This window comes from Zingiber officinale, chromosome 2B (assembly GCF_018446385.1).
Source record: "Zingiber officinale cultivar Zhangliang chromosome 2B, Zo_v1.1, whole genome shotgun sequence".
NCBI classification, from domain to species: domain Eukaryota; kingdom Viridiplantae; phylum Streptophyta; class Magnoliopsida; order Zingiberales; family Zingiberaceae; genus Zingiber; species Zingiber officinale.
In genome coordinates this window covers 115,245,749-115,260,191 of record NC_055989.1, presented here as the reverse complement: position 1 = coordinate 115,260,191, position 14,443 = coordinate 115,245,749, and the positions used below count along the sequence as shown (strand labels likewise).

The window sequence follows — 14,443 nt, the reverse complement described above, 5'->3', positions numbered from 1 at the left end:
GCAGTCACCATCGCCGGGCTCCAGAGGCTGCCGCCGTCGGCACCTCTCGCTGCAGCCACTGTCGCAGCCGTCTCCGGCCACTAGTGCCATCGTCTCGTGCGACCACGGCCATAGCCGTCTTTGATGGCCATCACCTCCGGCGTTCGACGCCGTCTACAGCGACCGATGTAGCCATGGCCAGCGCTGTCGCCTCCCGCGGCTGTCCCCGTCATCTATAGCGGTTGTCGCCATCTCCACCCTCCAAGCAGCCGCCGTTCAGGTATCGTACTATGTCTATATGTCGGCCTGCGAGCCGAGAGTGTATTCGGCCTTCGTGCCGTTATTGTATCACGGCCTGTGAGCCGATGGAGTGTTCGGCCTTCGTGCCGTTGTTGCATTCCGGCCTGCGAGCCGAGGTTGTGGTCGGACTGTTTGTCGTCTTGCGAATCCACAGTGCGTCCGACTTTGAGCCGCAGGAGCCAGCTATTTAGCCGGTGGACGTCTATCTACTCTCCCCGGCCGAGACGGCTCGATCAGCGCCGCAGCTAGTTCTGCCGTCCATCCGAGGGCGCCCCCCTGGGCCAGGGTACGTTCTCGTACCTTTTCTGCATTTAGTTAACTATTCTGTCATTAGTATTCGGTTGCTCATATATCTATGGAATTCGCCTCGAGCACCGAGGTACCAGAGGCCGGGGCGACCCGGTCGCTGGATGCAGGTACAGTTGACCGGAGGAGGACTTCAGACGACTTGGTCAACGCAGCGGACAAATCACCACCGGGTCATGAGGATGCGGTCCACATTTCAGACACGTCATACCGGCAGGTTCGCCTTCTCAGCTTCCCGACAGGATCAAATTGGCGCCGTCTGTGGGAACGCGCCTGATCTGGAACGTGAAGATGGACGATGCCGGAGAGTTCTGCCATTCTCATGACCCCGGTCAGTTTTTTCGTTATTTATTCTCTGTCAGTTATATGATCTGCACTAGTTCCTCGGCCGAAGACCCCCGAGCCGATCGGCGGGGCGGATTATATACGAGCCACACGCTCGATGGCGAAGACCCCCGAGCCTATCGGCCGGGCGGATTATATACGAGCCACAGGCTCGATGGCGAAGACCCCCGAACCGATCGGCCGGGCGGATTATATACGAGCCACACGCTCGATGGCGAAGACCCCCCGAGCCGATCGGCCGGGCGGATTATATACGAGCCACAGGCTCGATGGCGAAGACCCCCGAGCCGATCGGTAGGCGGATTATATCGAGCCACGGGCTCGATGGCGAAGACCCCGTCGATCGGGCGGATTATATATGAGCCACACGCTCGATGGCGAAGACCCCGAGCCGATCGGGCGGATTATATACGAGCCACACGCTCGATGGCGAAGACCCCCCGAGCCGATCGGCCGGGCGGATTATATACGAGCCACAGGCTCGATGGCGAAGACCCCCGAGCCGATCGGCCGGGCGGATTATATACGAGCCACACGCTCGATGGCGAAGACCCCCGAGCCGATCGGCCGGGCGGATTATATACGAGCCACACGCTCGATGTCGAAGACCCCCGAGCCGATCGGCCGGGCGGATTATATACGAGCCGCACGCTCGATAGCGAAGACCCCCGAGCCGATCGGCCGGGTTTGAATTAGCCCTCAGGGCCGTCTAGCCCAGACGTTAAACCGTAGAGTCGAACCAGCGACTATAAAAATCCCGGCTTGAAGACCGTCTAGCCCAGACGTTAAACCGTAGAGGCTTGAAGACCGTCTAGCCCAGACGTTAAACCGTAGAGTCGAACTGGTGACTATAAAAACCCCAGCTTGAAGACCGTCTAGCCCAGACGTTAAACCGTAGAGTCGAACCGGCGACTATAAAAACCCCGGCTTGAAGACCGTCTAGCCCAGACGTTAAACCATAGAGTCGAACCGGCGACTATAAAAACCCCGGCTTGAAGACCGTCTAGCCCAGACGTTAAACCGTAGAGTCGAACCGGCGACTATAAAAACCCCGGCTTGAAGACCGTCTAGCCCAGCCGTTAAACCGTAGAGTCGAACCGGCGACTATAAAACCCCGGCTTGAAGACCGCTGCATGGACTAGTTATCAGATATTCTATCTCCCCCGTTCGGGGTCGAGCGATTATCACTGGCCTCGAGCCAGCTTATCAGCATATCGAATTTCTTATCTCCCCCGTTCGGGGTCGAGCGCTTCTCGCTGGTCACAGATCAGATTATAAGAGCATCTTATCTCCCCCGATCGGGGTCAAGCTATCTCCGATGGTCGCAAACAAAGAGTATCTCTACTGGTTTCAAACCAGAATATAGGTTATGCGCCCGTTCGGCTCGTGAATTTCGCCTCCACGAGCCTTCGATTCACGGGCTACACTTCCGATCGACTCACGAGTGATGCGGTCACTCGACATCATTCCACTTAGTTTTACTCGATTGCTGGGTTGGCACCTTACGATCGCCCGTTGACTATTTTTGGGGCTGCGCAGTCAGCACTTTCATAGCCGTCCGACCGGTATCGCGCGGCATCGTCCGCCCGGCATCTATTCAACCGATCGACATCATTCCGGTCACACGCTCGGCATCGTCCGCCCGACATCTATTCGACCGATCGACATCATTCCGGTCGCACGCGCGGCATCTCCCGCCCGGCATTTATTCGATCGATCGCCATCGTTCCGGTCACACGCTCGGCATCGTCCGTCCGGCATCTATCTGTCCGATCGACATTATTCCGATCGTACATTCAGCATCTTCGGTGTCGTGTGCCCAGCATCGCTCATTTGCTCGGTGTACTCGTTGTCCAGCGTGTCGCTCAGTCTACTATCCTTGTACTCGTCGGTCGTTTGTTGTTTGGCCGCTCGTTTGATGTTTTGTTGTTCGCTCAGCATCGGGCCGGCCGGCTATGGACTTGATCCACTCGGCACGATTACCATCTCATGCGACACCACTATTATAGCGACCGCTCGAGCGACATTATATTATTGGTTCAGCGATTTGGCTTTGACATCGAGAGCGGTTCAATTCTTTGCAATAGACTGTCCAGTCAGTCGGACTCACGCCTCCTTCGACTAGACTTGAAGGGGAGGCTTGTGATCTGGAGATAGTGGGGGCAAGGGAGGGATTAAGGAGAGGGATAAGGGCATTTTTGTCTTTTGGGCGCATTGAGGGTTTGGAGTGCTTTTAAGCACTGTTCACAGGTCGTGAAAGAGAGGGGGAATTTTTGGGAGGCGGCGGCAGAGATCAAGGAGAGGGAGGGAGAAACGAAGGGCACGGGGTGTTCTTTGAGCCGCAACCACCGCGAAACAAGAGGTTGGCTCTCGTGATCTTCTCTTCCGCCGCTGTCACCCTCGCGAGCTCTCCCCTTTTACCCCTCGTCGGAAGCCTTGATCTTAGGCACTGTTGAAATCGCCGCCGCCCCTCTCTTCTCCGGTCTTCTCCGCCGATGGCCCCCTCGGAGCGCTTTTGTTGTCCGTAGCCACCATCAGGGACAGAAGCAAAGGCTTCTCAGTCCCTCGCTATCGCCGCCGGAAAGAGCTACCGGTGACAGAGGGCCACCTCCTCCCTCCTCCTCTTCACAGCGTGGGAGACTCCAGCGATCACCGCTGAGTTTAGCAGTCACCATCGCCGGGCTCCAGAGGCTGCCGCCGTCGGCACCTCTCGCTGCAGCCACTGTCGCAGCCGTCTCCGGCCACCAGTGCCATCGTCTCGTGCGACCACGGCCACAGCCGTCTTTGATGGCCATCACCTCCGGCGTTCGACGCCGTCTACAGCGACCGATGTAGCCATGGCCAGCGCTGTCGCCTCCCGCGGCTCTCCCCGTCATCTATAGCGGTTGTCGCCGTCTCCACCCTCCAAGCAGCCGCCGTTCAGGTATCGTACTATGTCTATATGTCGGCCTGCGAGCCGAGAGTGTATTCGGCCTTCGTGCTGTTATTGTATCACGGCATGTGAGCCGATGGAGTATTTGGCCTTCGTGCCGTTGTTGCATTCCGGCCTGCGAGCCGAGGTTGTGGTCGGACTGTTTGTCGTCTTGCGAATCCACAGTGCGTCCGACTTTGAGCCGCAGGAGCCAGCTATTTAGCCGGTGGACGTCTATCTACTCTCCCCGGCCGAGACGGCTCGATCAGCGCCGCAGCTAGCTCAGCCGTCCATCCGAGGGCGCCCCCCTGGGCCAGGGTACGTTCTTGTACCTTTTCTGCATTTAGTTAACTATTCTGTCATTAGTATTCGGTTGCTCATATATCTGTGGGATTCGCCTCGAGCACCGAGGTACCAGAGGCCGGGGCGACCCGGTCGTTGGATGCAGGTACAGTTGACCGGAGGAGGACTTCAGACGACTTGGTCAACGCAGCGGACAGATCACCACCGGGTCATGAGGATGCGGTCCACATTTCAGACACGTCATACCGGCAAGTTCGTCTTCTCAGCTTCCCGACAGGATCACTAATCGTTATGCACTAATTAATTACTAATCTAGCATGCATCACATACACACACACAAGCAATTAATTAAATTTTGTGATTAGTCATGGCCCTACTACGATCTTCTCAAGCCAATGAGAAGATCGGATGGTCAACCTAAGGTCAACAGCTTCTCAAGCTCCTCCTTTTGACCACCTTGTGTTGCTCGCACCCTCCTCGTAACTCCGTCTCGAGTGGACCTTCCACCGCTCCATTTTGTACATTATAATGGTGAAACTCGAGTTACATTCGAGTCTAAACTATTGCAGCATACCACGATTATGAGATCTGGCAGATGGATGTCAAAATCGCTTTCCTGAATGGAAACCTGCTCGAGGATGTGTACATGACACAACCTGAGGGTTATGAAGATCCACAACATACTGGCAGAGTATGCAAGCTGCATAGTTTAGACTGATGCATAATGTACAAGAAGCTGCTTGGAATCCCCTCAGTCCAGCTTCTCACATGCATCACAAAGTTAGCTCAAAAAAACATAATAATGATATTTAGCATAAAAAGAGTCAGTCTAATTTGGATTGTTTGGTCTTGACTTTTGGATTTCCTATGAAACCTTGGTTCAGACTGATGCATACTGTTCCCTCATTGGGAATGCGCCCTCACCCAGTCCTCTCAGGAGAGTTTACATGTTTACCAAACATCTGGTCTTGTAGACATGTTTGGACTTTTGCTCAGCATCCGATCTTGACCTTCGGAGCTTCCCGCTAGACGTCCGGTCTTTGACCCGCCTAGACTTTTGACTCGTGTCTGCGACCCCCATGAGATTCCTGTCTAGTGTCTTCAACCCCTAGGACTTTTGCTCAAGGGCGGATCTAGGCGAGGGCTGGAGAGGACTGAAGCCCTCGCCAAGATTTTCCGGAGAAGGACCCAAGGAGGAGTCCGTGGCGTGAGAAGTTCGACCTCTGACAGTCGAAGAGGAGGTCAATGGACAGTGGTGGAGACCAGATGGTGGCTCTTTTAGATCTCTCAGGTGGCTATCGGGACGAGGAGGATCAGGAGGTCGCCGAACTGGCCAAGCGGAGTTGGATCTAGTCGAAGAAGCTGTGGCAAATCGTCAACTTGGCCATCTTCAGCAGAGTCTCCCTTTACAACATAAACGTCATAACGCAAGCCTTCGTCGGCCACCTCGGTGACCTCGAGCTCGCCTCCATCTCCTTCGCCGGCCACCTCGGCGACATCGAGCTCGCCTCCATCTCTATCGCCGCGAGGAAGTTTGGCGATAGAAGCACAAATCGAAAAAGGTTTTCATCTATTTTTTACTTTTATTTTATAAATAAAATACATATGCCTCACTTTTCTTGCAGGCTAAAAGATGCAGCCCAAGCCCAATAGGTCATCTATTTTTTTTTCTCTTCGTTGCACTTGCGCTGCTCTCCCTCTTCGTGACTCCACGTCACTCCTTAGCGCTTCGTTCGTTGCACTTTTTCTTTGCCACCGCCCATTCATCATCAGTCGTTCATCGTATGTCATCCGCTGTTTGTCAGCCCGTTGCCCACCAACTGCAGCAACCACGCACTATGTCCGCCGCCTCCTCTCATTTTTTTCTCTACTTTTATTTTTTTCTTGTGTTGATTAATTGATTTGTCATTGGATTGTGTGTGACTTTATTCTCTTGATCTCTTCTATTTTAAATTACTCTATTGACTACCAACTACCAAGTACCAAGTATGAAAATCAATATTATTCAGTGTTATTCGAGGTAAATAGTAAACTCATTGTGTTGTTTTCTCGGCTTCTCGCTTATTTTGCAGAGTCATTGTCTTATTGGGAAACCCCCCACCAAGCTAAGTATGAAAATCAATATTATTCAGTTCTTTTTTATTTCAATTTAAATTAGGGGTTTTAGGGTTTAAAATAATTGTGAATATTAATTTCATTACATAATGTATATGACTCTATTTTTAATTATTTATTTATGTAGATTATGGAGAGGTTTTTTAAAACTAAATGTTTTCGTGAGGGTTCTTCCAATGATCTTAATATTAGTGAAGTTGTGGAAATTCAATCTCATGTGGAATTAGATTTAAATAATATTGTTAGTGATCCGAAATGACAGTCTAGCCGTATACATCGAGAAAGATATCTTTTCAACAATTGAAAATGAGCAAATATTGCAGCGTTTTCAAAAGATGAAAAGCCGCACGATGCAGTGACCTCTTCTTTCTTATCCAACGACCACCTAATATGTCATCAAGTGTTAACCAATACTTCAAAAAGTAATAGTCTAATTGTAATTTATTAATTTAGTATTTTATCTTTTTACGATGTCAAATTGAACTTTTTGTTATTAAATATATTTATTATGTTGCAAAAAATATTCTGTTAACCCTCGTTAAAATTTATCTCTGAATTCGTCCCTGCTTCTGCCTGATATTCTTGATCTACTAAGACTTTTATCCAGTCCACTCGACCAGGACTTCCTTACCTAATCCACTCGATCAATACTTTTTTGCCTTACCTTAACTAGGACTTTCTTGTATACTTAGTTAAGCTAATTAGAACATGATAACTCTTAACTTTAAACTTTTAACAATATCAAAATACATGTTTAATTAATCAGTGCTTTTAGCACCAGCACTCAGATCTGCTATCCACTAAAGAGAAGATCCCTTATAATTTACTGTAGCTATATAAGCCTCGACTTGAGATCCTTAGGATCCGCACTTGGAGGTCTAACCACTACCTAGCCCTAGGGGTAATATTGATTATTAATTATTAGTAGAAAGATGAATTAATTGGTTAATCTATTAAATCGTGTATGGATTATTTAATTAATGAGTTTAATTATGATGATTAATTTGAGATAATAGATTATTAATTGGGATAGCTAATGGATTAACTACCTAATTGATTTATTTGTTACACTGTCGCCTGTAGTTCGTATATACGTAATTAAATAGCTGCACGTTTTATCTTTCTATTATACTATTGTTAGTTCGCTCGGTGACTAAAGACTTATTTTAAATTTTTATTTCTCAAAAATCTAATCCTCTTTTCTTTTTTGAATAATATATTTGTTTTCATATCATTAATTACCTTTTAAAACCCTATAATTGTTTTTTATATAATTTAATTATCTTAAAACTGTGGTGGATAGATATAGTAAAAATTGATAACTAATAATATTTAACCCGTATTAATTTGATCAATTCAATTTTTTAGCCTGTAATAATTTTGTAGACTGTAGTAATGTTTTACTTGCTGAGACAGTAGCGTCCCAGACAAGCTGCCAAAATTATAATAATTATGCAAACTTAATTTTCCCGACCACGCGGCGGGACCCATTCTCTATTTATGACCACCACGTACTTGCTATTTTTGTTTGTTTGTTTGTTTTCGAAATCAATTCTTTTTTACACACACCAATCTATGCTCTATCTCGCCGTTACCCTCGTTGACGCATTGACTAGTACGGGCCATCTAGCACGTAGAAAGTTGATTAAGGGCAATTAGGTAATATCCGTCCCCATCCTACACGGCGGGACCCATTCCCTATTTATGACCACCACGTACTTGCTATTTTTGTTTGTTTGTTTGTTTTCGAAATCAATTCTTTTTTACACACACCAATCTATGCTCTATCTCGCCGTTACCCTCGTTGACGCATTGACTAGTACGGGCCATCTAGCACGTAGAAAGTTGATTAAGGGCAATTAGGTAATATCCGTCCATAACGAGGCTAAAGAAGTCATAGCGAGAGTCTTTGGTAAAGCAGAATTTTGGATTTATAATTCTGCGTAGATCTTTTAATTTTTAGGGTGAGGGAGATGACAAGGGCGGTACCGCAGCGAGCCTTGGTCCTGGCGACGGCTGCGGCCATCCTCGTCGCCGGCGCCATCCTGCTCTCCAACTTCCTACGCAACGCTGATCGCGGCCTCGTCTGCTCGTTTCCACCTGTCTTCTCGCATATTTCCTCCGGCAGCAGCGGCGACGTCAAGGGTGAGCTAGCGGAGGCCTTGCTCTACTACGTTACCACGCCTCAGATTCCGCAACAGTCGCGGGCGGAGATCCAACTCACATTCGATGTTCTTCGCAGACGTTCACCTTGCAACTTCTTGGTCTTCGGGCTCGGCCGCGACTCTCAGATGTGGGCCGCGCTCAACGCTGGTGGCACCACTGTGTTCCTGGAAGACGACAAGGAGTGGTACGAGCTAGTGCTCAAGGATAACCCTTTCCTGCGGGCGCACTACGTCAAGTACCGCACCCGGGTTGACGAGGCGGGCAAGCTGCTGACGGGCTACCGAGCGGAGCCTGAGTGCCGGCCGGGGCAGGCGGATGGCATCGCTGGGCTCCAGCACAACGGCGGGTGCCCTCTGGCGCTGGTAGGGCTTCCGCAGGAGATCTACGAGCGGGAGTGGGACGTAGTGATGATCGACGCGCCGAAGGGGTATTTCCCGTCGGCGCCGGGGAGGATGGCGGCAATCTACTCGGCGGCGGTGATGGGGCGAGGAAGGAGGGGGGAGGGGGAGACCGATGTGTTCCTCCACAATGTCGACCGGAAGGTGGAGAAAGCTTTCGGCTTGGAGTTCCTGTGCCAGAAGAATAGAGTTGGAGCCACCGGACGGCTGTGGCACTTCCGGATTCCGAAGGCGAGACCCAAAGAGACCACCTCCGGAACTACCTTCTGTTGATCTTCATCAATTCAGTTTCTGTTATCTTGGTCGACTTACCGTAGATTTGGTCATTTCTGTGGCAATCACTTGTGTTGAGATGTTCAATTATTTATTATGTATTATTGTGGAAGTAGAGTATTTTATTTTCCATAAAAAGGACTATATGAATGGTCACCTCATTCTGGATAAATAGATAAGAACTTTATTTCATATGCAAAGATCCGGTGATAAAGTTGGGACTTTAAATTAGTAAATTAGAGAAAATTTTTTAATCATAATATTAATTTACATGTAATTTTCATATTTAAAAAATTTTATTTCCACTCTTTGCATATAAAGTATTATTTGTTTCAGCTCTCTCATGCAAATATTGATACCTAAATTGCCCCTCAAATTTTTTAGGTACAAAAATTCTAAAATTGAGTACAAAAAATTCAAAAATGAGTATAATTCTTCTTAAAGTCAGTACTTTATATTAAAAATCAAGTATATTTTCTATCAAAATTGTCCCTCTTATTTTTTCGATATAAAAAGTCTAAAAATAAGTATAATTCATGTTAAATTCAGCACTTTGCACTATAATCTAGTACTCTATACTAGGATCGAGTATATTTTCTATCGAAATTAACCCTCATATTTTTCGGTACAAATAGTCTAAAAATGAGTATAATTCCTATTAAATTCAGCACATTAAACTAAAATTGAGTATATTTTGAGGTGAAAAAAGAATCGTACTCAATTTGATAGAAAATATATTAGATTCTAAGTTAATATACTTAATTTAAGAGGATTTATACTGATTTTTAGACTTTTTGTACCTAAAAATATCATAGGCAATTAGGTAAAGATGTTTGACTAGGAAGTTAAAACAAAGTTTTTCATGGATGGGGACTGCATACAAAGATTTGTTTACCAATAGGGACTGCATGCAAAATTACCCTTAAATTAAATCACAAGGAGGTCATCTACAAATATACGATATTTTATTAAATCATTTATTCAATTATTTGTTGGACACAAATAATTTGTTACCGGAGATATATAGTGTATTAGTTAAATTTAAATTGCTCTGAATTAAATTTAACTTAAGTAAAGATGATCTGAGTGGATAATCTCAGACTACCAACAGGGACTGGTTTCTGCTATGAGTCGAAGAATTACCGAGCAAGAAGATCGGTTGAGCCGCTAGTCTGTATTACCGAGCGGGCGGATCGGCCGAGAGGGCGGGTCGGACGAGAGGGAGGATCGGTCAAGAGGGCAGGTCGGTCAAGCAGAGGGCGGATCGGCCGAGCAGATGGGTCGGCCGAGCAGATGGCGGATCGACCGAGCAGATGGTAGATCGGCCGAGCGGGCAGATCGACCGAGCAAATGGCGGATCGGTCGATCAGGTGGGTCGGCCGAGTAGATGGCGGGTTAGCCGAGTAGAGAGCGGATCGGCCGAGTTGAGGGCGGATCTGCCGAGCGGGCAGGTCAGCCGAGAAGATGGCGGATGGTTGAGCGGGCGGATCGGTCGAGCGGGCAGGTCGGCCGAGCAGATGGCGGATCAGGCGAGTAGATTGACCGAGGCCTGCGAGAGTCGTAGTTTCCTTGAAACAGATTCGCCCTCACCTTCGGCTGTGTTTTAAGGCTTATTCGGGTCGTCTGTTTCCAAGGATACAGCGGTCTAACCGTGAACTCCACCAAGCACTGGTGGGCACGGTGAACTGAGTGGCACCATCGCTACCACGGGCACTCCGCCGAGCAGGAGTTGCACGACAGAGGAGGGAAATGAGGTGGAGAGCTTATGCTTGCTTCGCTGTGTGTACTCTTTGTCTGTGATCGCAGCCTCCTTCACTACAAGAAAAAATCTAATAGACAACGCTTTTAAAGCGTTGTCTTTATACCTGAAAAAGCGTTGTTAAAGGCACTGTTGTTAAAAGTCTGCTCAACGACAATGCTTTTAAAGCGTTGTCGTTTGTAACAAAGACAACGCTTTAAAAGCGTTGTTGTTTTTGGCAAAGACAACACTTGTGCAACGCTTTAAAAGCGTTGTCTTTTTAAAATAAAAAAAAAATCTATTTACAAAATCATTTTTTTTATATTTACAAAACTATTAATTTTCTTTTACCATGTCTAGATTTGAATTTGACATATAAAATAACATTAATTAGCTCAACTAATGATTTTAAACTCGTACAAAAATAATAGAATTCAATTACAAAGTATTAGTATTTACAGGAGAATTCAACTATACACAAAAACTAAATAGTTCTGTTTCAAAGTAGATAGTGACATTCGAATTTAAAACAAAAAAAAACACAAAATAGCTAGTCGGCCTCGAAGACAACGATCTACCGTTAATGACCATTACCAGCCAAGCAGTGAAACATCTACCGTTTTACTCATTATTACTCGAACGTTTAGATTATGCATTAATTTCAAATTAATGCATCTGTTACACAGTAACAAAAGGTTTACGTGGCAAAACGTTGGTTGTTCCACTTGGGCGAATTTTGCCCCGACCGGTCCGGCATTCGACGCGCGCAAGTTTTGCCCGCACACGAGTCAACATGGTTCAGTGTAATCCGGACCTTGGATTTGATGTCAAATCTTGAGTTCAACATATCTTTAGTGGATTTGATTATCTTATCATTACTCCTAATGATAAGTATATCATCTACATAGAGGCACAAGATGACATAGTCACTCTCTATGTCTCTCATGTAGACACATTTATCACATTTATTGATCTTGAATTCACATTCCTTCATGGCATTATCAAATTTCTCATGCCACTGCTTTAGTGCTTATTTCAAGTCATATAATGACTTCACCAATCTACAGACCTTGTTTTTATGTCCTGGCACAGAAAACCCCTCAGGTTGGTCATGTTGGCGCTGGGAATTCCGTTCTATTTAACTTTTCCGTACAGAAAATTGTACAAGTACAGAACTATTCCTAGCAACCCGCACGTTCTATCAGGCATATGTTTGATCAATCAAGCAAATTCTTGAATGATCAAAGCACACCTTGATCGAAGTACAAGATCGCTGGCCTCTTGTGTTGGTATTCAAAATTGATATCCAAAATCGACACGAAGAAAATAAAACCAATTACGCAGTGGAATTAAAGAACTAGTTGTACCTTTCTTCGTAGCTAAAGACCTCTTGATCTTCTGTCGTATTCCTCTCATCTTCATGGACGTCGTATGAGCGACGATCTACCAAGACAACACCATCCTTCTTTTCTTCTCTTCCAAACCGTCGGCTACAAAAGGAGCTGCTAGGATAGGGTACCTTCTAATCTTCTTCCTTCTCTTCTTCTTCCTCTTCTTTCTCTTCTTCCCTTTCTTCAAGCCGCCGGCCACCAAGATGAAGAAGTGGCGCCGGCCACCAAGGAGGAGGAGGGGTTAAGGGCACCGACCCTAAGCAAGGAGGAGGAGGGGGAAAGGGGCGTCGACCCTAAGCTAGGAGAGGGAAAGAGCGCCGACCACAAGGAGGAGGAGGGGGGTTTGTGCCACCGGCCCTAGGAGGAGGAGAGGGGGCGGCAACCACAAGGAGAGAAGGGAGTTCTGGAATAATAGTAAGTTAGGTTTTAGGGGCTACATCCTACTCCTTTTTATAGACTAGTCGTCGATTACAAGGAAAGAAAAATTAACAAAATTTTATTTTGAAAAAAATCTAAACAAACTATGTTAAACCAAACCAAGTTAAGTTAAACTAAACCAAGTTAAGTTAGATTAAATCAAGTTAAGTTAGACCAAACCAAGTTAAGTTAGACCAAACCAAGTTAAGTTAAACTAAACCAAGTTAAGTTAAACTAAACTAAGTTAAGTTAAACCAAACCAAGTTAAGTTAAACTAAACCAAGTTAAGTTAAACCAAACCAAGTTAAACCAAACCTAGTTATGGATGGGTGGATGCGAGACTTTATATATAGAGGCTACAACAGGGACCTAGAGGAGGAATTGGTTTAGGTCTCCTGATGGGCTTGGGTTTTCCATGTTCGCCCTAAACACCCAACTCAAATCCATCAATAATAACTCATACCACTAAAGGGTTATTATTGAACTACCGTACCAATCCCATATTACAATATGGGCTCCTTCTTATCATGAGTGAGTTAATCTCCCCGTGTTTAAGATATCGCATGTCCGTTAATTAAATGAGTTACTGACAACTCAATTAATTAACATCTGAGTCCAAGAGTAGTACCACTCAACTTTATTATCATGTCGGACTAAGTTCACTTGCAGGGCTTACATGATAATCCTTATGAGCTCCTCAAGGGGACATCATCAACCTAAATAATTAGGACACATTTTCCTTCTATAATCAACAACACACCATATAAAGAGTACTATTTCCTAACTTATCGGGCTTATTGATTTAATGGATAAATCTCACCCATTGATAATTTAAAGAAATAAATACTAATTATACGTGTTTGTTATTATATAGGGATTAAGAGGATGTACATTTATAATAACAGAGGTTCTGTTCTTTTATATAGTCAGTATAAATCGAATAACCTCAAATGGTCCTGCTTAATACACACATAGTGTACTAGTATAATTTTATAGTCAAGATAAACTAATACCAAATTACACTACAACCGTTCTAATGGTTTCTCCCTATCCATCTTGGTTGTGAGCTACTATTTATAATTTATAAGGAACCGATAACATGATCTTCTGTGTGACGTCACACACCATGTTATCTACAATATAAATTAAATGGACAACTGCATTGACATGCAGACATTTGACCAAAGTGATTCTCATTTCAAAATATTTCAAAACAGATATTCATACAAAAGTTAGGTTTATAGTATACATCCCAACAGGTCCATGTAGATTTCCTCTTCTAAATCCCCATTTAGAAAGGCTGTTTTTACATCCATTTGATGTATTTCTAGATTCCATAGAGTGACAATAGCCAACAATACTCTAATCGAAGTTATTCTCGACATCGGAGAGTATGTATCAAAGTAATCAAGACATTCTCGTTGTCGGTATCCTTTGATTACCAATCTGGCCTTGTATTTATCGATTATGTCATCTGATTTCATTTTCTTCTTGAAGATTCACTTGCAACCTAGTGGTTTACTTCCCAGAGGAAGATCCACAAGTTTCCAAGTGTGATTTTGCAAGATAGATTCTATCTCAGATGCAATTGCCTCTTTCCAGTGAGGTCCATCAGAAGAGCCTACAGCTTCTGAGTAACTTTGGGGCTCACTCTCCAACATGAAAGTAATAAAATCCGATCCATAGGATTTTTCTACCCGAGCTCTTTTGCTCCGTCTAGGCTCAACCTCCACGGGTTCCTCGTCATCATCATCTTCTTCTTCGCCTTGTGTTTTGTTTGCCCGTTTTGAGGAGCTAGCAT

At 45.6% G+C, this 14,443-nt stretch overlaps 1 protein-coding gene across 1 annotated transcript; it reads left to right on the top strand.

Moving 5' to 3' along the window:
- Window positions 1-8,202: 8,202 nt before the first annotated feature.
- Window positions 8,203-9,296, top strand: LOC122046871 (probable methyltransferase At1g27930). The gene has a single exon (XM_042607784.1). It carries the CDS (start codon window positions 8,233-8,235, stop codon window positions 9,094-9,096), a length of 864 nt encoding a protein of 287 aa, XP_042463718.1. The 5' UTR covers window positions 8,203-8,232; the 3' UTR covers window positions 9,097-9,296.
- The last annotated feature ends 5,147 nt before the right edge of the window (window positions 9,297-14,443 follow it).

What these genes read in the sequence shown, in the direction of transcription:
- LOC122046871 (XM_042607784.1), top strand. Translation starts at nt 8,233, where the DNA reads ATGACAAGGGCGGTACCGCAGCGAGCCTTGGTCCTGGCGACGGCTGCG.